This window comes from Amblyraja radiata, chromosome 8 (assembly GCF_010909765.2).
Source record: "Amblyraja radiata isolate CabotCenter1 chromosome 8, sAmbRad1.1.pri, whole genome shotgun sequence".
Lineage (NCBI taxonomy): Eukaryota > Metazoa > Chordata > Chondrichthyes > Rajiformes > Rajidae > Amblyraja > Amblyraja radiata.
The window spans coordinates 30,490,538-30,516,695 of record NC_045963.1 but is presented as its reverse complement, the minus strand read 5'-3'; the positions used below and the strand labels follow the sequence as shown (position 1 = coordinate 30,516,695).

The 26,158-nt window shown below is 38.2% G+C and overlaps 1 protein-coding gene across 1 annotated transcript in view; it reads left to right on the top strand.

Moving 5' to 3' along the window:
- gtf2a1l (general transcription factor IIA subunit 1 like) overlaps window positions 1-25,457 on the top strand; it is a 29,457-nt gene extending 4,000 nt beyond the window's left edge. Inside the window, exons 4-9 of the mRNA XM_033026373.1 lie at window positions 9,627-9,682; window positions 10,395-10,488; window positions 12,298-12,923; window positions 13,836-14,108; window positions 21,682-21,771; window positions 23,799-25,457. Coding sequence (XP_032882264.1) covers window positions 9,627-9,682; window positions 10,395-10,488; window positions 12,298-12,923; window positions 13,836-14,108; window positions 21,682-21,771; window positions 23,799-23,906 — 1,247 coding nt within the window. The 3' untranslated portion in view covers window positions 23,907-25,457. The remainder of the gene's footprint in view (window positions 1-9,626; window positions 9,683-10,394; window positions 10,489-12,297; window positions 12,924-13,835; window positions 14,109-21,681; window positions 21,772-23,798) is intronic.
- Window positions 25,458-26,158: the final 701 nt, after the last annotated feature.

Below are 26,158 nucleotides of genomic sequence, written 5' to 3'. Positions count from 1 at the left end.
TTTTCTTATTGCCATCCTTTCCATTTATCGGGGCAGATACTGCTTTCATGAAGTTTGGCGGCGCGACTCACCTGTTGCAGCGGCCCCTCAGCCTGTCTGTCTTTTTACATTTTTTTATCTAGTTAAATGTAGTTCGTGTTTTTTAATACTGGTTTTAACTGTGATATGTGTGGGGCGGAGGAAACTTTAAAAAATCTCTTCCCTGCACGGAGACCCGACCTTTTCCCTGTCGGTCTCCGTTATCGTTGGGGCCTAGCACCGTGGAGCGGCCTCCAGCCGGACGACCTGGGGCCTCCAGTCGCAGAGCCTGCGGCGCTGCGGACTTACCATCATGGGGCTGGCCGGCCTCGGAGCGTGGGGAGCGGTGGGGCTCACTGCTGCGGCCCGACCCCGGAGCTCGGAGGTCCAGCTGCAGCCGCAGGTCGGTGGACTGTGATATCGGGAGCTCGCGGGTCCGGGTGGGAGACCGGCTTTAATGGCCGCGGGACTTACCAGCGCCCGCCGGGGGCTCCAACTTTGTGACATTTAGACCTGGAGCGGGGCCGTACATCGCCCGGCATGGCCTGAAATGGTCGTGGGACTTACCATCGCCCGCCTGGAGCTTCGACATCGGGAGAGAAATGGTGCAGAGGAGAGAAAAGACTTTGCCTTCCATCACAGTGAGGAGGAGATTCACTGTGATGGATGTTTCTGTAAATTGAATTGTGTGTATGTTTTGTAGGAAATTGTCTTTGTTTGTATGGCTGTGGAAACGGAGTTTTGTTTGAGCCTCACTGAGGTCCAAATGACATGTAATAAATATTGTATTATTGTATTTGGGTGCTTGGAACAGATTTGATACAAGGCTCGGACACTGGAGTACAATAACACGCTTCTTTATTCCAGGACGCCACCTTGAGTCTCCACAGTCTCCCCCGCGCATGCGTACTTGCACAAGACATCACATATGCTAATTATATCACATACCTAACACCTGCAATGCACAAATTGCCTCATTTTGAAAATGAAGCTTTCTTAGTTATGTTTGTATATAAAATTTGGTACTTCGGGTTCACAGGTGTTTCAACAAGTTAAACTTGGTCTTCATTAGGGCTATCAGGCAATAAAGTAGGAAGAAGTGTTATCCTGTATGATTAGGGGTCTGAAGGACATGATAAAACAGTAGTATAAAGGACATGTACCTCTCTAATTACTACTCAATTATCTTTGGAAGTCAGTTAAATTCCAGTCCTGAATAATTCTTGTTCCCACTATATCTTGCTGTCTCTAAATGATAATATGCCCTACAGTTTTTATATCTAATGAATCGGATTTCTAGCTACATACCTAAATAGTGGAATCTAACTATTAATTGCTTTGAACTTGGATTATAATAAGATTGCATTTTTTTTGCAAATTACAAATTAATAGATGTTCCACAATTGTAATAGCACAAAATTATGATCGATAGAATTAATGTAGATAAAGACTCTTGAACAGTGATGTTTGTTGCCAAGGAATAAATATAGTGGGTTTGCAGGAAAAGGATAGTTTCTAGCTGTGGATGGCAGTAAGCACAAACAATAATATTTAATTATCTGTTTAATTTGATCAGATGCAAGTTTTATTTCCACTGAAGTTTGTAGCCCTAAAAGTTGTTACAAAAAGTTAGATGGTTGCTTTGCTATCATTACAAAACTTTTCCCTTTTGGTTTCGTCTTTGCTCGTTGAGTGCAGAAATAGTGAGCGATACATCCATGAGTGTTGCCATGTTCCATTATCCGTTCATATAGTATAATTAAGAGTCTCTTCTGTTGCACTCTTCGATTATGGGGACTATTTGCTCCTACCCTTTTCCTACTTTAAGCAAGGCATTGAAGGATATAGATCTATTGTGGAGGAGACTCTCTCTAGTGGTGGCATGCTGTAAGGTTGTACATCTTTTGCTCCCTTAACTTTTAACTCCTTGCTTACCACTCTTTCAATGTTACTTGTTATTACTTGATTTCAAGACACGGTTTAACCTTTTTTAAAGTGTTGATAATACTTTTATACGTTTCAACCGTGTAAAGGATGGAGACAAGAGCAAAAAAAACTTCTCCCAGGAAGGAGCGTGGCGAAGGCACAACATCTGACTCCGGTACCTTAGAAGCAATATCGAAAATGAATGGAGAAATGAACACAAGATTCTGCGGTTTGGAAGAAATGATGAAAGGAATTTCGAGCAAATTGAAGGAAGTTCAAGGCAAGCTGATTATGTTACAAGATGAATCTCGTGAACAGAAGGAACAAATTGATAACTTGTGAATCTTGTGTCAGGAAAGAGATTTGAAGTTTGAAACACTGGAACGGAAAATGACCGAAAATACTCGGGCACTCGAGCAATACAAGACTAAAAATATGCATCTGGAATACAGAGGCCGTCGACTGAATCTGCAAATTGTTGGTTTGCCTGAAGGTCAGGAAGGGGACAATGCTATAAAATGTGTCTCTAAAATGATAAAGGAGACTTTCAACATTGAGCAGTATGAAAATCTTCCAATTTTGGATAACGCACACAGGGTCAGGAAGAAAACTGGTCTCAAAGATAAACCGAGACATCTGATCGTTCGGTTTCACTTTCTGCAGATGGAGGAGAATATCCTCCAAGCAGCAAAAAGGTTGGGCATGGTTGAATTTGAAGGATGCAAGTTTCGGTTTGTTCCTGATTACAGCCGTGAGCTTATGGGACTGAGAATGCCTTTCCATAATGTAATGTCTGAGTTGTTTAAGAACCAGCTGCTTTACCCAGCTAGACTGCGTATACGACTCCCTAATGGTAACAGTCGATTTTTGAACAAACCGCAAGAAGCTTCCAGCTTTCTGGAGGCTTATGGGGGTGAAGCCACGACGGGGAGTTATTGATAGCCAACTGAGTTACAATCGGCGATTTATTGTTCCTATTTTAACAATATATTGCTCTGTAAATGATTAAGAATTTAATCTGATGAGTTATTTTCTAATTACTTTTTAGAATTTTAGTATGATGGTATCAAACCATAACATTTACGTTCTCTAAGATACTGTTAATTTAATGTAATGGTATTATACACTAACTTTTAGGATCTTCTTTGTTAGTTCTTCCACTTTTAAAATGTCCTCCGAAGGATTTTTCCCCACCGGTCTTTAGACAAACAGTGAAGCAGTTTTTGTTTTTCACAGTTTGCACGTACTTTGACCTTGGATAAACAATGTGAAGCAGTTCTTATTTTTCACAGTTTGCGTGTACTTTTTAACCATAATATTAATTTGTTTTGGCTATTGAGTGGTAAATATACATTTTTTTAAACGTTTGGAGCTGTCATTAGACGAGACAGAGGTAGGGGAGGGGTTAGGTAGCGTACTGACTGTCTACTGGTCAGTTTCTGGCTTTGCATGGGTGGGGGTACTTTTGCTTTTAGTTTAGTTTTTTTCTATCTGGGCAAAATTCGAACTACAAAAATGTCTGAAATGTCGTCACTTCCGGTTCCGCCTTCGATTCTTCTCCTTCCGGTATCATGAACTGCTATGATCTACGAAATTAACCCTTTACATTCCACATGATTTTTACAAACAATATGGATAAAGTTATTAACTTCTGTTCATGGAATGTTAATGGTCTGAACCATCCCATTACGAGGAAATCTTTTAAAGTTCTTCGTAGACTAAATGCTCAGATTATCTTTGTTCAGGAAACTCATGTAAGGAAAGATGACAATCAACGATTCTTTAAGTTTTGGGGAGGACAGCAGTTTCATTCAAATTCACAGGCGAAAGTGAAAGGAGTCTCTATTGTTATTGACTCCTCAATTCCGTTTGTTCATTACGAAACAATTTCTGATCCATATGGTAGATTTTCTGATGATTACTGGTGTTCTTCATAACCAAAATGTTGTTATGGTGAATGTTTATGCACCTAATATTGATCACCATGAGTTTTTTAAACAGTTAATCGCATCCTTTCCTAATTTAAATGAACATCTTTTGATAATGGGTGGAGATTTTAACTGTTGTTTGAACCCCTCGATGGGCAGATCTGCATCTGATCATGCGCTTCCAAATAAATCAGCTAGTTTTATCAATTCTTTTTTACTTGACTCTGGAATGTTAGAAGTCTGGAGATTCCTGCACCCAAATGACAAAGAATTTTATTTTTTCTTTCATGTATATCATAGTTACTCTAGGATTGACTACTTTATAATAGTTTCTCGGCTAGTTTCATCGGTCACTGCGTGTGAGTATGATGCAATTGTTATTTCTGATCATGCATCATTGAAACTATCAATCAAACTACCTGATTCCAAATTTAGTGCAAAACAACGGTGATTTAATACTACTTTGCTTCAAGATCTAAATTTTGTTAATTTTATTAAAGATCAGATTGCCTTTTTCTTAACAAACTCTACTGAAGAAATATCCAATGGTGTAGTCTGGGATGCTTTTAAGGCATATATTCGTGGACAAATTATTTCATATTCCGCGGGATTAAAAAAACAAACTAAAAATGAAATGCGTATATTGCCAGATGAGATTAAATAAATTGATAATAAATATTCAAAAGCTCCTAGTTTAGAGCTCTATAAGAATAGTTGAACTTCAAATGAGACATGATTTGTTATTAGTATCACCGATTACTTAAAACCAAAAGTAAATCAACGCTTAGCAAGGAGATGATTCTGAACTGATCGATCTTCGTGGAATCTTCCTCCTTTGGGATCCAGACTCCTTCAGCGAATCGCCACTGCTGCACCACTTTTCTTTTCCTCCAGATGACTTTCAGGATATTTTTCCCATCTGTCTTTGGAAATTTTTAGGCCTAATTCCTCTTCCCATTCTCTTATAATTGCGTCTGACGACTTTTATATTCACAAGGGTATTATACAATATGATGTTAAATTTGTTTGACTCTGAGTTTCTATTCATACCTTCGTCTAATATATCTGACAGCAGAGTTTGATAATCATGGGTATATGTTTTCAAATAATCTTGAATTTGAAGATATCTAAAATATTGATTACCTTTCAGACTGTATTTCGACTGTAATTTCTGAAATGACAGGAGATTTCCCATCTCGTACAGATCTCCAAGCTTTTTAATTCCTAGTCTTTCCCAATAAATAAACGTTTTATCTATAATAGATGGCTTAAACTACGGGTTATTTGCTATTGGTGAAAGAAGAGATAAATTTCTTAGTTTAAAAGTTGATTTTACTTGTCTCCAGATTCATAAAGTGCTGTGAATAATGGATTTTTCTCATATTGTGTTCTTCAACTTTATTGGGGAGAGAAGAATTGCGCCTATATTAAAAGGCGAGCAATCCTCTCTCTCCATTATTAACCAGTCTACCTGTTGGCATGCGTTATCCAGCCAGTAAATTACATTTTTAATATTAGTTGCCCAACAGTAGTATAAGAAATTGGGGAGTGCCAATTTGCCCATTTCTTTGGGTTTACATAGATGTCGTTTATGAATTCTATGTGATTTATAATCCCAGATAAAGTTTGTAATCCGGGAATCAAGATTTAAAAAAAATATATTTTAGGTAGGTATATTGGTATTGATTGAAATAAATAGAGAATTTGTGGGAGGAAAATCATTTTTATGGCATTTATTCTGCCTATTAGAGACATCGGAAGTGTTTTCCAGAATTGAAAAAGAGTGTTTAATTTAGTAATTAAAGGTGGGAAGTTTGCATTGAATAAAGAAGTATATTTTCTGGTTACTTGGACACCCAGATATTTACATTTTTCTGTAGCAATTCTGAAAGGGAATTTTAAAAGGTGTGTCGGCTCTTGAGGTTTTATTGCCATAATTTCACTTTTGTTCCAGTTTATTCTATATCCTGAGAAGGAACCGAATTCCTCTATAAGATTTAATATATTTGGAATACTAACTTGAGAATTGGTGATATATAATAATACATCATCTGCATATAATGATATTTTGTTATTGGAGTGTTTAGTATTATAGCCGTGAATGTTCGGATGTACTCTCATACTTTCCGCTAAGGGTTCAATCGCAAGGGCAAATGACGGGTGATAATGCACAACCCTGTCTATTGCCCCTGGATAGTTGAAATTTCGGAGAAAGTATGTGGTTGGTCAATATTCTGGCATCTGCCTATCATATAGTAATTTTATCCATGAAATAAAATTCTCCCATCTGAAATTTATGCAGTACTGTGAAAAGGTATTTCCATTCTACTTGGTCAAATGCTTTTACTGCATCTAATGAAATAATTGATACGTCTTATTTAATTCTGTGTGAGTACATTATGTTAAAAAGACCTCAAATTATTAAATTAATGTCTCTTAGATATGAACCCCGTTTGATCCGAATGTATTAATTTATTAACGTATTTGCTTAATCTACTTGCCAAAGTTTTCGCTAATTTTCTGATCTGTATTTAGCAGTGCAATTGCTCTGTATGAACCGGGGTCTTCTAGATCTTTATCTTTTTGGGGTATAAGTGTGATAGTTGGTTCAGCTAGTGTTTGTGGTAATGTCTGTTCTTTAAATGCATATGTATAAAGCTTGTGTGAACATGGTGAAATTACCTTGTGCAATCTTTTATAAAATTCGTTACTGAACCCGTCTGGCCCAGGTGTTTTACCGTTCTTCAGTGAATTGATTGTCTCCTCTATTTCTTTGATTGAAATCTGTGCTCCTAATTCCTCTTGTTCCAGCGAGTTAAGTGTTGGAAGATTACAGTTGTCCAGAAAGTTTGTAATTTTTCTGCTTTCTGTTGATGTTTTGGATGTGTATAAATTTTGATAAAATTGGGCAAATCTTTCGTTAATGTCTTTGGGAAGCATTAACAATTTACCTTTATCTGATTTAATTTTTAGAATAGTCTGGTCCTTTTCTACTTTTCTCAGCTGACGTGCAAAAAGTTTGTGTGGCTTGTCGCTAAATTCGAAATTTTCCTGTAGTGTAATTTGAAATCTGATAACTCTTGCAGAGCAAGGTTTTTAAAGAAGCCTCTTTAATGAATTTATTACCACAATCCTTTTATGAAGCACCTATTTCTTTAATTCTTAAAAAAATAAAGACCCTACTGAAGTGACGTCATATAGACCCATATCGCTGTTAAATGTAGATTCCAAAATTCTTTCCAAAATATTAGCTATGAGATTGGAAAATATTTTACCGCAAATTATTTCTTAAGATCAGACGGGTTTTATTAAAAATCGTTACTCATACTTTAACGTTAAGAGATTAATGAATATTGTGTATATAGCATCAAATATAACTCCAGAATGTGTCATTTCACTTGATGCTGAGAAGGCATTTGATAGAGTAGTATGGGAATACTTATTCAATACACTTGAAAAATTTAAGATTGGTCCAAAATGTATCTCTTGGATCAAGCTGATTATATCGTATCTCGAGTTTCTGTATTTACCAATAATCAGAGATCACCTTTTTTGAGGCTCTTTCGAGGTACTAGACAGGGCTGTCCTTTAAGTCCTTTATTGTTTGATATCGCTTTGGAACCTTTGGCCACTGCTATTAGGGAATCCCCTAATATTTTTGGTATTGTTCGTGAGAATAAGACACATAAGCTATCTCTTTATGCAGATCTGTTATTATTTATCTCTAACCCAGAGAAGTCTATTCCTGCAGTAGTAGCACTGCTTAATTAATTTAGCAGTTCTGGTTATAAACTAAATCTTAGTAAGAGTGAGCTTTTTCCATTAAACAATCAAATTTCGAATTATGGACGATTTCCATTTAGATTGACTACTGAATGTTTTACTTATTTAGGCATTAAGATTACCAAGAAACACAAGGATCTATTTAAAGCCAATTTTACGCCCCTAATTGACCACATCAGACAACAGTTTACTAAATGGTCACCAATGTCCTTGTGTCTAATTGACCGAATCAATGTTATTAAAATGTTTATCCTACCTAAATGTTTGTATTTATTTCAGACTATACCAATTTTTATTGCTAAATCTTTCTTTGATATTATTGACTCCAATTTCTTCATATATGGCCAAATAAAAATACCAGACTAAGTAAAAAAAATACTTACAGAGATCAAAAAAATACGGTGGTTTGGCACTGCCGAACCTTAGATTTTATTATTGGGCAGTTAATGCTCACAATTTAACGTTTTGGACAAAAGATTTAGAAGATACCCAATGCCCAGGATGGATAAATCTTGAACGTGATTCTGTGCAAAGGTTATCTTTGGCTTCTATCCTAGGGGCCTCGTTACCTTTCACAATTACGAGATTGAATAAATATACGATTAACCCAATAATAAGACATACATCCCGAATATGGTTTCAATATCATAAGTTTTTTGGATTGAATGATTTTAACTTATCGAGTCCTATCATATCTAATTTTTTCTTGTAATCTTCTAGTACTGATCAAGCCTTTCTGTTATGGACGAGGAAGGGATTAGCAGCTTTTCGTGCTTTGTTTTTGAATGGTTGTTTTATGTCTTTTGAACAATTTTCAAATAAATATAATCTACCTAACACATTTCTTTAGATATTTACAAATTAGACATTTTTTGAAGGCTACTCTACCCTTTTTTCCGTTGCCATATCAAACCGAAATCTTGGAATTTGTTTTACATTTGAACCCTTATCAGAAAGGTTTAATAACGACTATTTAAATATAGTTAAATGTTTAAAAGAGAACATGTCTATATAAAAACAAAATGATAAAAAGAAAAAAGAGAACAGAGAATTTAAAAAAACATTTTAACCCTTATCAGAAAGGTTTAATAACGACTATTTATGAGTTGATTTTGAAATTACGAATAGATACATTTGATAAAATTAAGAATGACTGGGAAAGAGAACTTCAAATTTCTCTACCTATAGAGAAATGGGAGAGGATTCTTCAATTAGTTAATACCTCTTCAATATGTGCAAGACACGCTCTGATACAATTCAAGGTGGTTCACAGAGCTCATATGTCAAAAGATAAGTTTTTATGGTCGTATAAATCCTACCTGTGACAGATGTAATTCTGAAGTGGCCTCACTGACTCCTATGTTTTGGTCTTGCCCACTTTTGGGGGGGAAGAGAAGGCCCCCTGGACGTGACGGGCCAAGTGGTCTGTTTCAGTGCTGTATGAATCTATTGGTACATAAATGCAGTCTACAATGTCACTGGATAGTATCTCCACCTTGCCTGAAATTTATACTTGGTTCATAATTGTGTGTTTAGAATTTGGAAGTGAGTGTGTTTGGAATTTGGCCCTGTTTTAGGACGCCTTTCTCAATGTAAAACTGTCTTAAATGGTTTCGGGTATTTATTTTATTAAATTTCATTATTTCAGTTTGTGGAAGCAGATTCCGTTTTGGTACTAAAGACGATAATGTTTTATTGTACCAATAGATGGTCCAATTTAATTTAGAGATATTAATCTTCCATATTTAATCTTGGGATACCACAAAGTCAGTTGCCCAGAAAACTAGTATTGGAACTTATTCTGATACTATCTCCAGAAAATAACCCTCAGTAACACATTCCCATTAACAAATTTAATTTGCTTTCATATTTATGTTTTTTTTTTTTTTTCCCCCAAACCATTTAGAAATTGTGGATCGTGTGGTGCAAATCACAATATTTTGTAGTAAACCTTAACATTTCTGTTTGCAGCTTCTGTTGTGATTCCTTCTGGTAGAAGTGTTCAGAATTTTACATCTGCAGAACTTGTAAGTGCCATATTAGTTGTGCATTTTTTACACTTTAGGGTTACTGTGACCTTGTGTTGATTGTTCCTCTCTTGTGGCCAGAGTTCATTAGCTACTCTAATTGTGAAATTGAATTCAGCGGCACTGATTTTATATGGGACCACTTACTCAATTCTTGGTGGGAGTGAGGTGTACTTGGTTCTTGGATGGTTGACAGATGATGGCACTAGTAGAGTTGAAGGAGTTCAATAAGAATGGTCTCATCCTGAAAGATGACCACATTTAACCATTAGTTACAAATGCGCTTGTACTGCACCACTGTTGCTTGGAGTTATACACTACTTTCTACAAGCACATTCTTTTATTTATTACAGAAACTGATGCCACCAACATTTGGTGCCACAAGATTTACTATCTTGTCCACTGATTATCATTATGTGCTTCCTTTAAAGTGGGACAGGTTTCTAATATGTTTATTTCCATGGTGTACACATTCAATCTGTCTCATGAAAACTCATCAGCCTATCTCCATTTATATTCAAAGCTGCCGTACCTACTTAGTTTATACATATTCATTCCATTTGTCTCGAGGCAGCATTAATTTGAGATTACTGCTTCAGTCTGGTCTGAGAGTTGGTTATCAAGTCAACAATCTTTTTTTAAACTGGTAGAGAATAATGATTTCATATTTTCTTTGTTGTAAATATTCTCATCCTTTTATCTGCTTGCCTAGAGCTCTTCAGGGACATCAACTACTCTTGCACTACCCTCGGGCATTAGTCTTCCAATACAGGTCCCTGCTGGAGTTACCTTGCAGACTGCTTCAGGCAAGTACTTGTTACATTTATATGAATTGATCTTTCCACTTTCAAACAGTTTATTTTGACTTTGTGATTGAGAATATTTCTTTTTCCAATCTATCTAAAGTAGAAGGAAAATCTGAGGTTGAATATAACAGTAAAGGGCCTGTCCCATTTAGGCTATTTTTTAGGCGATTGCAGGCGACTAGGCTGTCGCCACATGGTCACCGGGGTGTCTCCTGTATGTTCGTGACTAGTCTCCTCAGTCACCCAAAGAGTTGTAGCATCTTTGGTCGCAGCTGGATTTTCAACATGTTGAAAAATTTTCGGCGACAATGGGTTGACGCCAATGAGCGTAGCTTGACTTCTCCTGATGTAGGTGTTGTCGCAGGTGACGTAGGTTGTCGCCGGTTCTGACTTCGGTGAATTCAATTCAATTGGCGACAGGTACAGGCGACTGAATTGTCTTCAGTTGTCGTTGGATGTAAATATAGACAGACTAGTAATTTAATAATTAGCAGAGCACTGGAGGTCAAAACAAATCAGGATCACTGGAGCTTTGAGACGGTGGTACAGCTAAAGCAACACTGCTGCATTTGGGGTGGAAAGTAAGTGTTTTACATTTTATTTTAATAATTCTAATTACTATTTAATATTTTTGTTTGAGTCTACTTGAATGCTCTAAATTTCACAGACTAACTGAGATACATATATACTTATAAAATCTGATCTTAGATGTGGATGTATTTGTGTGTGAATTGTGTGTATTTGTGTCTGTGATTCGCATCTCCTCAAACACGATACGCTAACAGTGAAATTTTTACATATTCCGATAGAGATTTACCTCATAATCTCAAAAATCGCCTCATTTGAAAATTTGATTCATTATTTCCCGAGTTTTTTAATTAAAATAGTTCACAAATCTGAGATTTTTTTAAAAGCTGATGACGTCACAATGGCTCTGCTCCTCACGGCCAGCTGCGCACAGTTTCCAAAGCGCAGCCTGCTGGGCACTGGTTTTGCATGAGCTGCGAGTTGCATTAACCCCCCCCCCCCCCCAACTCGCTGTCGACTCGCACTTGGCCGGCTGTCCGCTCCGCCAGCCGCCCAGACGCCCTCCCCCACCCGGGCTCTGGATTGAAGCCGCTGCCGAGTTACTTTAACACACCCCACACTCCCCTCCTCTCCCCCCTCTCCTCCCCCCCCCCCCCCCATTTTGTTGCCTCCCGCTCGCAGCTCTCACTCGGCCGACTGTCCGCTCCGCCCCGCCTGCAGCCCAGCCGCCCTCAACCCTCAGGGCTCTGGATTGAAGCCGCTGAACATGCAGTAATTTGGTTGGGCTTCTGAGGGCTTCCGAGGCCTCCCCTTTACCCCCACCCCCCCCCCCCCCCTCTACCCCCCCCCCCCCCTCTAGATGGGCCTGCGAGGTGGGGGCTGTGCGTCAGTGGATAGGGCAGGGATGGGGTAAAAGGAGCCAATGCATAATATTAATATAATATCATGGGGGGGGTGGTTTGTGTGTACGTGACGCCACAGCCCCCCACAACCATGCGTATGATTTAGAATGATGTTATTCAGCATGTTAAGGGGGTGGGAGATAGCAACCTTCACGTGTTCTGCCCTGTTTCAACTAATGCAATCAACCTGGCGTGCACAATCAAATAAGATCAAATAGAACAAGTTGTCCTACAACCTTAGGCTGTGCACGCCATACGTAAGAAGAAGTGAACGTGCTAAGGTTTGGTTGGAGCTGCCCATTCTAATATTATTTTCCTCTCCATTCTTTGTTCTTAATATTTTCTCAAATTTTTGATTATCAATCTATATATTTTTCAGGTCATATGTATAAAGTCAATGTGCCAGTTATGGTAACCCAAGGTGCTGGAGGTCAGAAATACTTTCAACAGCCTGTTCACCACATTATTCATCAAGTAAATACAGTTACAGGGCAGACGGCACTAATCCAGCAAAATTCTGGTCAAACACATGTCATTCAACCATCTTCCCAAGATCAAGCATCCATGCTCCAGCAATCCAATTCAGGTCAAGTTTCCTCACATCAACAGTTGTTGGCAAACCAACCTTTCGATGTAGCTGGCCAGTCCATTCTGCAACAACCTGGCATGTCACGGCACGTATACATTCAGCAATCTGGTGCGATGAAGCAGGTCGTTTTGCAACACTCTGGGATGGGTGTACAGACAGGGCCTCACCTAATTATTCAGAGGCAGCCCATGGCAAATACAGGGACACTAACGCAGCAGCAGTTAGTAACCACACAACCAGCAAGGCTCGAGCTGTCTATGGAAGAACAAACAACCTCAAGCCAGACTCAACATTTAGAGAGAATTCCTCTAGCACATGCACTCATAGTTCAAAGTCAATCATCTGAACAAAATGAAGGCATGAACATGTCACAGTGCGTTTCTGATCAGTGTGCAGCTCAACAGTTTGCACCCCAGGTAAGAGTTCTTTTGGAAATGTGCAATAAAATGTAAAGATTAAAGTGCAAGTTTGAACAATCTCAATGGTCAGAAGTTGCATTTTATGGAAGTCTGGAGGTAAAGGCACAAGAAATGCCAATGTTTTTCATTGCACTAAAGTTCATTGTGCAGGAAGAAGCGATGAAGATAAATACTTAAGTGGCCGTGAAATAAATAATTGTTCATGTTTGCAACAAAAATCTTCACTTTTTTTCAAATATGGGAGAAGTGAAAAGTTGTTCTCTATGATTTACTTCAATGAAAATGTATTATTGATGGAGAACCGAAATGTGTTCTCTATTCAAGAAAGCTTTTCCACAATGCAGGTGTTGAAACTCTATATATACCTGGTGAAAGAGCTGTGCATATTGAGTGGGGGGGAGAGAGATTATAGAGGGGGCTATTGGTGAGAGAAGATGGCAGTGATCTTTGAAATTGTGGCTTAGTTTTCAGTGCTGGGATCATCCTTTTGGAGAAGGTAAGTAATGTCAGAGTTAGTACACAGCCGTCACAAATTAAAGATTACTTTGTCAAATGCCAAAGAGTGCCATATTTAGCGGGTTTAATATTGAATGTGTTGTACTGCATGTTCTTATATTTCTACTACTTTGCTTGTTTTCCAAAGAGCTTTATTACAAGGATAGATTTTGTGTTTTTTACAAATTCGCACAAAAAATCATTAAAAATCCTGAAGATAATTTTTGTTTTTTCCAGAGGTTACAAATTATTGAAGCAGGCAGCTTCAAAAGCAGGCAGCTTTTTAGTATTTTTATTTAGACTTCAATGGGGATACTCATTGATATTAATCCAGTCAGATCCTAAGATTACTACTGTTTTATTGATTTTCTTTTCATTTGACTTTTACGCACAAAAGTTATCTTTATTATTTAGGTAAACGAGACGATGTTAATGCTTGCAGCAACTTCAGAAGAGCAACAGGTTACGGTTGAAACATCATCCATCCCACAACTGGATGGGACCAATGACACTTCGTCTGATGAAGAAATTGGGAACCTACGAGAAGTAGAAGAAAATGATATACTTGGAATTATTGATGCTGAAGACCTGAAAGCCCTAGAAGGTTATGATGAAGATAATAGTTCCAGTGAGGACTCTTCCTGTGATGACAGTGACGAGCAACCAAAAGAAGACATTAGAGAAGAAGTAAGTATGTAAAATTTTTGTTTATTACTTGGTAGTAAAATGGCAGTGGTACTTCTGATCTGTAGCGCCAATATAAGTTAATATCTGTCTCGAGATTTACGTAAAACTATTACAAATTTAGGTCAGTTGTCAACATCCTTGATTATCTTGTAATTGTTAGCATTGACTCATTCTAACCTATATATCCTTTAGTTGTCCAAAGCATTAGTGTCTTTACAAACCTTCTGATGTGTTTAATTCTAAACTCTAAAATGTTTTTATTCGTAGTAGTTAAACATTTGGTATATCTGTGAAGATTTGATTTTTTTTAAAGTAGCATAATAACTTGTAAAGAGCCCATCACACTAAAGTGCATTAATAATTATCTTGAAGTAGTTGTCATGATTATCCCTGATTTTTTTTTTTTTTTTCACCTCGGTAGAACATTTAACTTTGCAACCATTCCTGTTTAGAAATCCTTTTGTTCTTTTCTCTTTTTACTTCTTTTCTCTTCGAATAACACACCATGCTGGGCTAATACGGGCATTTTGGGCAAAAGGGACTGGGTTCTCGGCTAATTAGGGGCCTTGTGTGCCAAAATTATTGGTTTCAGGCAGGCCAAACAACTCTTTTCATTTTCATTTTCATTTCAATTTCAAGCACAGGGCAGGCCGAACAGCTCATTGCATTTTCATTTCACTTCCATTGCCATTGCAGTTTCAAGCACAGGGCAGGCCGAACGGCTGATTGCATATTCATTTCACTTCCATTGCCGTTGCAGTTTCAAGCACAGGGCAGGCCAAGCCAAACGGCTATTGCATTTTCATTAAGGGCTAACAAATCATTTATTGCAAGATCATTGCAGACTCGCAATTCAGTTGATTCACAGCTTAGAATTACAATCGTGACCTCTCCCTCGTGATCTTGCAGTGACTGAGTCATGTCCAGGCATCTGGGGTTTTAGCCTGCTCCCCTCCCCCACCCCAGAAGGGGCATTACCTTCATCGTGGTGATTGACAGGCGAGTGGATTTCAAGGTTTTTTAAAACCTCATAACTTTTTTATTTTTCATCGATGGGAAAAATCCTCGGAGCCAGCTCTGCGGAGGAGGACTGAGTAAAATGGCTAAAAGTCATAGCGATATATGGTAGCGTTTTTTCTAAAATCAATATACAGCGCAGACAGGAGTGGTCAAGATGAGATTTTTAATTGTATAGATGTATGAATCCATTCCTTTGATATGTAGCCATGTGGATTGTTAGCTCTCAATGATTGTTTATTTAGGCAGGAAATTTATAAAGCTTTTTTAACGCAAGTATTATACTGATTTCTGGCAATCCTTCAGATCATCTTGACTTTATTGCATGTTTTTTGGATGCTGGGAGGTTTTAATATTCTTGCAACTAATTCACTGCATAAACTATACAAGATCTTTCTGTTTAAAAAATATTTCATACTTTTTCTCCTCGGTTTAAGATTGTGAAGCTCTCTACTAAATGTATTCCATTGTGCATTCAGGAAATATGATCTACTGTTAAGGTACAGTACATTCAGAAAGTATTCGGACTCCTTCCCTTTTTCCACATTTTGTTATGTTACAGCTTTATTCCAAAAATGGATTAAATTCCTTTTTTTTTTTAAATCATCTTTCTACACACAGTTGTTCTTCTGGAGCAGGTTTTCATCAAGGAAAACTGTACTATGCTCCGTTCATCTTTCCCTCGATCCTTACTAGTCTCCCAGTTCCTGCAACTAAAAAACATCCCCACAGCATGATGCTGCTACCACCATGCTTCACCGTAGGTATGGTATTGGCCAGGTGATGAGTGGTGCCTGGTTTCCTCCAGACGTGAGGCTTGGCATTCAGGCCAAAGAGTTCAATCTTGGTTTCATCAGACCAGAGAATCTTGTTGCTCATGCCTTTTGGCAAACTCCAAGTGGGCTGTCATGTGCCTTTTCCTGAGGAGTGGCTTCTGTCTGGCCACAAGAGGAAGTACTGACACTTTTGAGAAATATAAAAGTGGATAAGTCTCCAGGTCCGGACAGGATATTCCCTAGGACATTGAGGGAAGTTAGTGTAGAAATAGCAGGGGCTATGGCAGAAATATTTCAAATGTCATTAGAAACGGGAATAGTGCCGGAGGATTGGCGTACTGCGCATGTTGTTCCATTGTTTAAAAAGGGGTCTAAGAGTAAACCTAGCAATTATAGACCTGTTAGTTTGACGTCAGTGGTGGGCAAATTAATGGAAAGAATACTTAGAGATAATATATATAAGCATCTGGATAAACAGGGTCTGATTAGGAACAGTCAACATGGATTTGTGCCTGGAAGGTCATGTTTAACTAATCTTCTTGAATTTTTTGAAGATGTTACTCGGGAAATTGATGAGGGTAAAGCAGTGGATGTTGTGTATATGGACTTCATTAAGGCCTTTGACAAGGTTCCTCATGGAAGGTTGGTTAAGAAGGTTCAATGGTTGGGTATTAATGGTGGAGTAGCAAGATGGATTGAACAGTGGCTGAATGGGAGATGTCAGAGAGTAATGGTGGATGGTTGTTTGTCAGGTTGGAGGCCGGTGACGAGTGGGGTGCCACAGGGATCTGTGTTGGGTCCACTGTTGTTTGTCATGTACATCAATGATCTGGACGATGGTGTGGTAAATTGGATTAGTAAGTATGCAGATGATACTAAGATAGGTGGGGTTGCGGGTAATGAAGTAGAGTTTCAAAGTCTACAGAGAGATTTATGCCAGTTGGAAGAGTGGGCTGAAAGATGGCAGATGGAGTTTAATGCTGATAAGTGTGAGGTGCTACATCTTGGCAGGACAAATCAAAATAGGACGTACATGGTAAATGGTAGGGAATTGAAGAATGTAGGTGAACAGAGGGATCTGGGAATAACTGTGCACAGTTCCCTGAAAGTGGAATCTCAGTGTAGATAGGGTGGTAAAGAAAGCTTTTGGTGTGCTGGCCTTTATAAATCAGAGCATTGAGTATAGAAGTTGGGATGTAATGTTAAAATTGTACAAGGCATTGGTGAGGCCAATTCTGGAGTATGGTGTACAATTTTGGTCGCCTAATTATAGGAAGGATGTCAACAAAATAGAGAGAGTACAGAGGAGATTTACTAGAATGTTGCCTGGGTTTACAGCAACTAAGTTACAGAGAAAGGTTGAACAAGTTAGGGCTTTATTCTTTGGAGCGCAGAAGGTTAAGGGGGGACTTGATAGAGGTTTTTAAAATGATGAGAGGGATAGACAGAGTTGACGTGGAAAAGCTTTTCCCACTGAGAGTAGGGAAGATTCAAACAAGGGGACATGACTTGAGAATTAAGGGACTGAAGTTTCGGGGTAACATGAGGGGGAACTTCTTTACTTAGAGAGTGGTAGCTGTGTGGAATGAGCTTCCAGTGAAGGTGGTGGAGGCAGGTTCGTTTTTATCATTTAAAAATAAATTGGATAGTTATATGGATGGGAAAGGAATGGAGGGTTATGGTCTGAGCGCAGGTATATGGGACTAGGGGAGATTATGTGTTCGGCACGGACTAGAAGGGTCGAGATGGCCTGTTTCCGTGCTGTAATTGTTATATGGTTATTATATGGTTACCATAAAGGCATGATTGGTGGAGTGCTGCAGATATAGTTGTCCTTCTGGAAGGTCTCCCATCTCCACAGAGGAACTTTGTAGCTCTGTCAGAGTGACCATCGGGTTCTTGGTCACCTCCCTGACCAAGGCCCTTCTCCCCCGGTTGCTCAGTTTAGCCGGGCAGCCAGCTCTATGAAGAGCATAGAAGCTGGCTGCCCGGCTATTTAAGAATGACAGAGGCCACTGTGCTCTTCGAGACCTGCAATGCTGCAGAAATTGTTTTATACCCTTCAGCACATCTGTGTCTCGACACAATCCTGTCTCGGAGGTCTACGGACAATTCCTTCATCTTCAAGGCTTGGTTTTTGCTCTGACATGCACTGTCAACTGTGGGACCTTATATAGACAGGTGTGTGCCTTTCCAAATCATGTCCAATGAATTTAATTTACCACTGGTGGACTCTAAGTTGTAGAAACATCTCAAGGATAATCAATGGAAACAGAATGAACCTAAGCTCAATTTTGAGTGTCATAGCAAAGGGTTCATTCTTGGGTATTGTGTGTAGATTAATGATTTAAAAAAATGAATTTAATTCATTTTTAAATAAGGCTGTAACGTAACAAAATGTGGGAAAAGTGAAGGGGTCTGAATACTTTCTGAATGCACTGTAGGTAATAGTAGATCATATGATGTTATTAATATATTGCTTATGAAAGGTGTATTGCAGTAAAATTATATTACTCCCATTGTAAAAACAGTGGTGTCAGGTGGGGGCCTACAAAAGGGTTAGTCTTAATTGTAGGAAATAATGATCTGCAGTCACTTTGTGACAATAGTTCAGAATGCATCGTCTTGGTTCTTTGCAATTTTTTAAAATCTGGAATACACTACACACATGTTGCTCAAACAGCTTTAACTTTCCTAAAAATTTGGTCCAATTTAGTACTGTTAAAGTAACTTTTACTTCAATTAAATATAATTATTTAAAATGGCTATTTGCATGAACTGAAACAAAGTACTTTAGAAAATTAACAAACTGAAAAAGCTTAATGCTTTTGTTTTGCAAAATTATCTCTGATCATTGTTACACCATTTGATTGTCAACAATTGGGCAAATCTGTCACTTGCTTTACAGTAAAATAAAATCATGCCTCTTGTCAGATTTGCCTAGAATTATTGACCAGAATTTAAAGGTATTTTATCCTTCTCTGCAAATATGTTTAATGTGATATAAATATTGGGTCTACATCCACAAGGATTGGCAGTATCAAACTTATAAGCTTCCCAATAGGTTCTGGAGATGCATATGTGCAGTTTAATGTGAAATTCTGGATGAATTCCTTATCAATATAAATCAGAACCAATGTATTAGAAGGCATTCCCGCTATTTTCAAAATACCTTTACTTCAAAACCTCGCGTTCCCCTGAGAATGTATTACTTTCTTGCATAAGATGCAAATGAGTTTTGATTGTGATTTTTGGTGTCTGCCTTTACATCATATCCCTGATCTTAATCTAGTGCTCTATAAAATGTTGGTTTAAACAGTGTTCCGAAGCGATCTGTTGATTTTTCCCAGAAAGCTAGCTTTATGATCTGTGATCGCAAAAGCCTGACCCATAAAACTGGCCAAGATTAACTTCAGCAAAAGTTTTATATTTATAGAGCGAACACAGAGGTGCCTTTGAGTCATCATTTGGCTTGCTACCTATACTAAAGTCTTTGTAAATTACTTAATTTAGCATTGAGTTTCTCCAGCTAAAAAAACACATGAACATATAAACCTGATATCATCCAGTGCCTCAATACTGAAGAAGGTCCCGACCTGAAATGTCACCTATCTGTATTCTCCAGAGAAGTTGCCTGCCTTGCTGAGTTACTCCAATACTTTGTGTCCTTTTGTGTAAACCAGCATCTGCAGTTCTTTGTTTCTATATCTTAATGTTATTAGTAACTAGTAATTAGTTATTAGTAACTAGTGATTAGACTGCAGAGGCAGTCTGCAGTCCGTCTGTCTTTTTAAAAATCTTGTTTGAATGTAGTTTATAGCGGGTTTTTAAAAAACTGGGTATGTGTGTGGGGGGTGGGGAAACTTTTAAAGTCTTTTCCCTGTACGGAGGAACCGACCTTTTCCCTGTCGGGTTTCCGTTGTCGTTGGGGCCTAGCACCGTGGAGCGGTCTCCAACCGGAACGGCCTGGGGCTCCAGTCGCGGAGCCTACGGACTACTCACCATCGCGGAGCTGGCCGAGTCGAAGCCTGGAGAGCTGTGGTGGCGCGCTGCTGCGGTCCGACCCCGGAGATTCGGAGGCTCCAGCCGCAGGTCTGGTGGACGGTAACACCGGGAGCAACGGCGACTTCTCCCGCCCAAGTTGCAGGGTTGAAAATGACCTGGAGCAGGGCCTTACATCGCCCGGCGCGACTTTAAATGGCCGCGGGACTTGCTAGCGCCCACTGGGGGCTTTGACTCTGACATCGGGAGGAGAATGGGGAGTGCAGGCGAGAGATAAGACTTTGCCTTCCATCACAGCGAGGAGGAGATGCGCTGTGATGGATGTTTGTGTAAATTGTGTTGTGTCTTGGTTCTTCTAGTTGTGTGTATGACTGCAGAAACCAAATTTAGTTTGAACCTCAATGAGGTTCAAATGACAACAAATAAATTGTATCATTATCATTGTATCATTATCATTGTGTCATTACCCAACGCACCCGTCCCCTACCCGTAGCCCCCACTGGAGGCGTGGTCCTCCAACTCAAGCCGTTCCCGAACGTAAGATTCCAGAACTCCCCTTGCCTCCCTCAGCAGTGATCTTTAAAAAAAATTCCAATTGCACTTGCCATGCGTGTTGGAATTGTAATTCGCTCTCGCCCTGATAGTCTATCCATTGTGACATCATCAGTTGGAGGTGCGATTGTGACATCGTCAGTTGAAGCTGGTTGGTTAAAAATTGAAGGTATATTGATTTTTTTCAACTTTAATCAGTAATAATTCGAGAAATAAAGCACAACATGTTCAGTGAAAGTGATCTCTGCCTCGAGGGGAAAAAATGTGAATCAGAATATGTAAAAATCTTGTGAAAGTTGGCATTTTTAAAAACCTTTAATCGTGAATAACGTGTCAAATATAGGTTGAAATCTTCATTCAGGCTGGTCTCTGCTATTGTGATGTCATCATTTGAAGCTGTTGTTTTTAATTTTAAAGTCTTTTGATCCAATACAGCAACTCCCTTCAATTGCTATTTGGTCATTGCCTGACTAGCTTTTATTTTCTTGAATTGTGAGGCCTTGCTGTCCCTCTCTTTCTCCTTGGGTGCAGTGTAATGTCTCCCACTGATTTCCCCTCCAGCACTTTTTCATCTATTTTGCCATTCATGTATTACAAAAGCATCAGTTTAAAATTAAGAGCAGATTTTTTTTAAATTACTGCAACACAACTGGGGGAATAATTACGTGAGGGCTTGAACGGCAATTGAGTTAATGTTGTACCCAGAGGCAGATTAACCATTTGGACGCGATAATCATTCTGACAACGTGATTGAAAAATTCATGCATAAATACTATGGGATTAACAATTATAGAATTCAATTTTTGCATGTTGTTGACATTTCTCTATTAACAAGATGAATAACACATCAAACCCGCTTCAGGTTTTGAGGTGCCAGATTAAAGAAATATGAGGTAATCAGTCATTAAAGATTATTAGTTGTTGAAATTGTTGCAGAGCAGTATTGACATGTAGAAAGGATATAACAAATTTCTGCTTTACATTGTCCTTCTCTACATTGCATTGGTGTTTATTTAAGGTATAAAACATTTTTGGAAGAACTAACCACCCAAAAGACTCCATAATAATGTAGCTCTCTTCCTTTTTACTCTTGACTCTTGGTTGTAACCTATCAACCCTTAATCCTTACATGTTTTTAATTCTTTAAAAAATAACTTGCAGAACTTTGTCATTAATCTTCAATAATTAATGGAGGATGGGTTAATTTGTGTACTTTTCCTTTCCAGGATCCTTTGAATTCAGGAGATGATGTGAGTGAGCAAGAAGTACCTGATCTATTTGATACAGAAAATGTAATTGTTTGCCAGTACGATAAGGTAAATGCTTTTGCTTCATTTACATACTATTATTTCATTTTTTATATTTATTTCAAAGCATATTTTTAGTTTAAAATAGTGTTAGCTGGTTTAAAGGTATAGATGTCACTTTATGAACTAATACTCGTTATCAAATTCCCAATTTTAATATTTTTGCTAGCAACGATGGAAAAGGAAGCAAGGCTTTTACTCACTTCAATGGGCAATGGTGCTTTATTGCCACATAAACAAACACGCAGTGAGATTTTTTTTGCCTACAGTTCTGCAAAGTATTGCCATACCTAAGCACAATCCCCGATTAGCAAAGTGTACAGAAATAATCCACTGAGACCACATGCAAGAGGCAACAGGTTTTGGTGCCATTTTCAGTCCATTTCGCACTCTAGATCTTATATGGGGTGCCCAGTCCGGGCGAGCCCCAGGCTGCTGCAGGGCCTCCAGCCGTTACCTTCTTTGGACGTCTGGAGCATCCAGTGAAACTGTGACCCTGTCGCCCACTGTGCCCGAGGGGGTGCCTTCCGCAGCTGACCTTGAGGGCGCTGAAGGACAGACCCCAGTTCACTGCCTTATTGTCCTTGCTCCTCGCGTCTTTCATCGCCGGCACCCTTTTCTACGGTCTCGGGCTTCTGGGGATGAGCAGGGGCCGGCTTGGCGGCATCCCGCTACAGGCTGTGGCCCACCGGGTCTTGTGTGTCTGGCTGCATGGCCTGCCAGGTCTTGTGCCACTTGCAGAGAGATTAAATAAATTGAGAAGAAATTCCGACCTGTCTCCTCTTCTACTTGTTGGAGCAGATGAAATCAGAATGCATTTGGCTTTTTATTTGACCTCAAATTATTTAAGGGTCAGGAAAGAAAACAAATGCAATTGGGTTAGATAATAAAGTAATATCGGTTTTAAAAAAACCTGCATAAATAGGTTACTTAATGACAGGAAAGTAAGTTTATAACTGGACTAGTGAGATATTCGATTCTTTAAACACCCATTTCAAAGCTGATTCTACCTTTTTAGCATGAACCATAACTATGAAAAATGATTCCAGCTCATTTGGAAAGTAGCTGAAAACATTGGCATTCAGATTCCAATGTAATTAATGTCCCTTATGCCAGTTGTTTTTGTGAGCAGGCTAGAGGCTCTGCCTCAAAATAATCTTGCTATGCCTCAAGATTATCTTGCTATGTCCTTAGCTGTCAAGGCCCAAACATCTAATTCCTTCTAAAACCTCACTACTTCACTGTTTCCTTTAAGAGGCTACTTAGTGCTCATTTTTTTGATTATCAGCCTTAATATTTGCATCTATGGAATGTCTCAAACATTATTTGATTTTGCTCTTGTGAAACACCTTAGAATATTTTTGAGGCAAATTAACTTGATTTGGTTACATGCTCTATAGTGCGAGTCACATCTGACCACATCCACAGAACAAAGTGGCATTGTTGGCATTAAACATTATTGATATTTCTATATAGATGTGTAAATGATATAACTTAATAATGGGGCCACATGAATTTATTGGTCTGCTTCCTTAAAGATGAATGGATTGGAATGTTAGGGTCATGTTGACTCTCCAACATCTGGTTGACATTGAAAGTCATGGTAGATACTTGTAAGAATTAGTACTGCATAAGGAAATGGTATGTTTGATCGGCACCAGATGGAGAAAATGGCTTGTCAACATACTTTTGTAATGTGTGACAGTATCTATAAATCAATTCTTTAAAATCTGAGATTGCGGTAGATTAACTATCTTTTAATAGTTTCTTTTCCCCCCCCCACCGGCAGAATTATATGTGCTGTTCCTCTGGTTTGTGTTTGGCCTTGCCCTAGCAATGGAGCACTGGAGGAGGCAGAGGTCAGACAAGTTGGTGTGGGGATGTTATGAAATTAAGAATAGTCTTTGCTACACCAACGTTGTCTGTACAAATTTGGCATTGTCACTTTTAATTGTTTGTGGAAAGAAATTAATTTGGAAATGATAACTGTACACTGTTTTGACTGACAGGTGACATTGTTTTATTTTCTGCATTAGATTCACAGAAGTAAAAACAAGTGGAAATTCTATCTTAAGGATGGAATAATGACCTACAATGGGAGAGATTATGTATTCTCTAAAGCTGTTGGGGATGCAGAATGGTAGGAATGAAAAAAAATCAATTAAGCAACGTGACAAGTTCTTTACAAGTTACTTGAATTGATTGGTGGCTTTCCATTTCCCATCCTTAAATTGGTGAATTCTTTTTATTCTTTGACTTAATTAGAATTACGCATACCTATGGTAAAATTGATCAGGACTTGCTGTGATGCAAGTTCTTTCAAAATAGAAATCACTTAACTGGCTAATAATAAAAATTCAGAAAAGCAACATGCATTTGAGTGGAGGAAAAGAGGCTATATTGTTCAATAGAATTTATGTTGCACAAACAATATTATAAATAGAGATAAACTAGTATTATGCAAAATGTCTTATCTTGTGGGGAAAGAAAACTAAAATATATACAGGATACCAGCGCAACAAGCCTCTTTTGAAGACGTGTTAGCCACAGTGTAAGAATTTGGTCCACGATGAGAGATAATTTCTTCAGTGGTTAATTTCTAATCCTTTTTCATTTTGGAGGAAAAAAGCAGGATTTACTAATGTTACAAATGGAATATATCCATTTGATGAGCAATCTTTAAAAATGGCAATCACTAGTTTGAAAGTAACATTGGCTAAGATTTGCCCTTCATACGTTTGAAATGTTTTCTTAATGAAGACGTGCACAATGGTTTCGTTATCGGGTGTGTTCCGTTAGTGTTGTGTTTTGTAGAAGTACTGCAAAGACGATAATTTTCCTTTTGTTGTAGTTAAAATCTTCCATGCAAAATACTATATTAGCAGGCATTCCACAACAAATTGGGATTTGAATCAAATATGCAGAATGTTTATTTAATAATTTGTGTAATGCTATGCTGACATTTTGATTTCCTGAGAAATGTTATAACATTTATTATTGCTTTATTTGTCAAAGGACATAATCTGTCTTTCAAATTAGGTTTTTCTCTTCTTTTGTCTTCCTAACCTATCTGGTTTTCTTGCACCATGCAACCAGGAGGACATATTACCCATTACCTGTGCTAGATCAAAAGAAGCAGAAATTGAGCAGTCAATGATGATGCTCTACTTTTTCATATCCTTTTATTAAAGAACCTCAACCTAATTCCCCAAGAATTGGTGGTATAGATTGATATTTTGTTGATGTTATGGATTTGTTTTTGATTAATCAAAGGAATTGACTTTGCTTGCTGGTGTTTACATTCCATCATCAATTGCCTTCATAACACTAAATCCAGGTTCTGATGGTATAACGTAGTATTTGTTTTTCCAAGACCGTGAGTATCTGGATCATAAAATGGACAAGTGCGTGTTTATGATTAATCTTTCATTGATTTAAACGCAGCAGTGTGCGATCTAACATTGAAAACGTTGTTAGAGTTGTGATGCATGTTGATTGTTTACAGTGCCACCATGGCTTGCTTTCATTTTCAGCATAATTACTATTACTGCTGTGATTACTTTTGGTTTTGTTTCACTTGAGAATCATTTGTAAATCAGTGCCTTTAAGAAATATAAAAAATATATATTTGTGTTCTATTTTAGTGAACAAAGTATTCAAAAACAAAATAAAAACTGGATGTTTCTCCTATTATGAAATTCATTTACTATTACCCTATTCCATTTTTGTTTTGTTTTTTGCTTATTTTTGTGGTAGTGGAATGGATTTCGCACTGTTGCTAAGATTTATTGCAAATACAGACCATGGCAGAACATTATATTTTGGATCCAGAGAAGGCTAGAATTAGCTTCTTTAAATTGATCCAGTTCTTTCAAAGCCTGGTCTGTTTGTAAGATTATGGACTGCACCCACATTGTTCTTTTGTTCTTCTGTTCCCACCCCACTCCTACTTTGTCTCCAATTAGTTTAGTCTATTGTCATGTGTACCAAGGTACAGTGGAAAGCTTTTTTCTTGTGTGCTATCCAATCAGCGAAAAGACTATACACGATTACAATCAAATCATCCGCAGTGTACTGATATAGGATAAAGGGAATAGCGTTTAATGCATTATTAAGTTTAGTGATAATTAGCTACAGGTTAGAAATTTCAAGTAGAAATGTACTGACATTTCTTATGAATAAGCTATAGTGAAACTTAACTAAATCAGTTTAGTGACACGTAATAAATCAGTTTGAGTAGGCTTAAATCTAGGTTGAGTAGGCTGGGTCTCTATTCCATAGAGTGTAGGAGGATGAGGGGACATCTTATAGAGGTATACAAAATCATGAGAGGAATAGATCGGGTAGATGCACAGTCTTTTACCCAGAGAAGGAGAATCGAGGACCAGAGGACCTA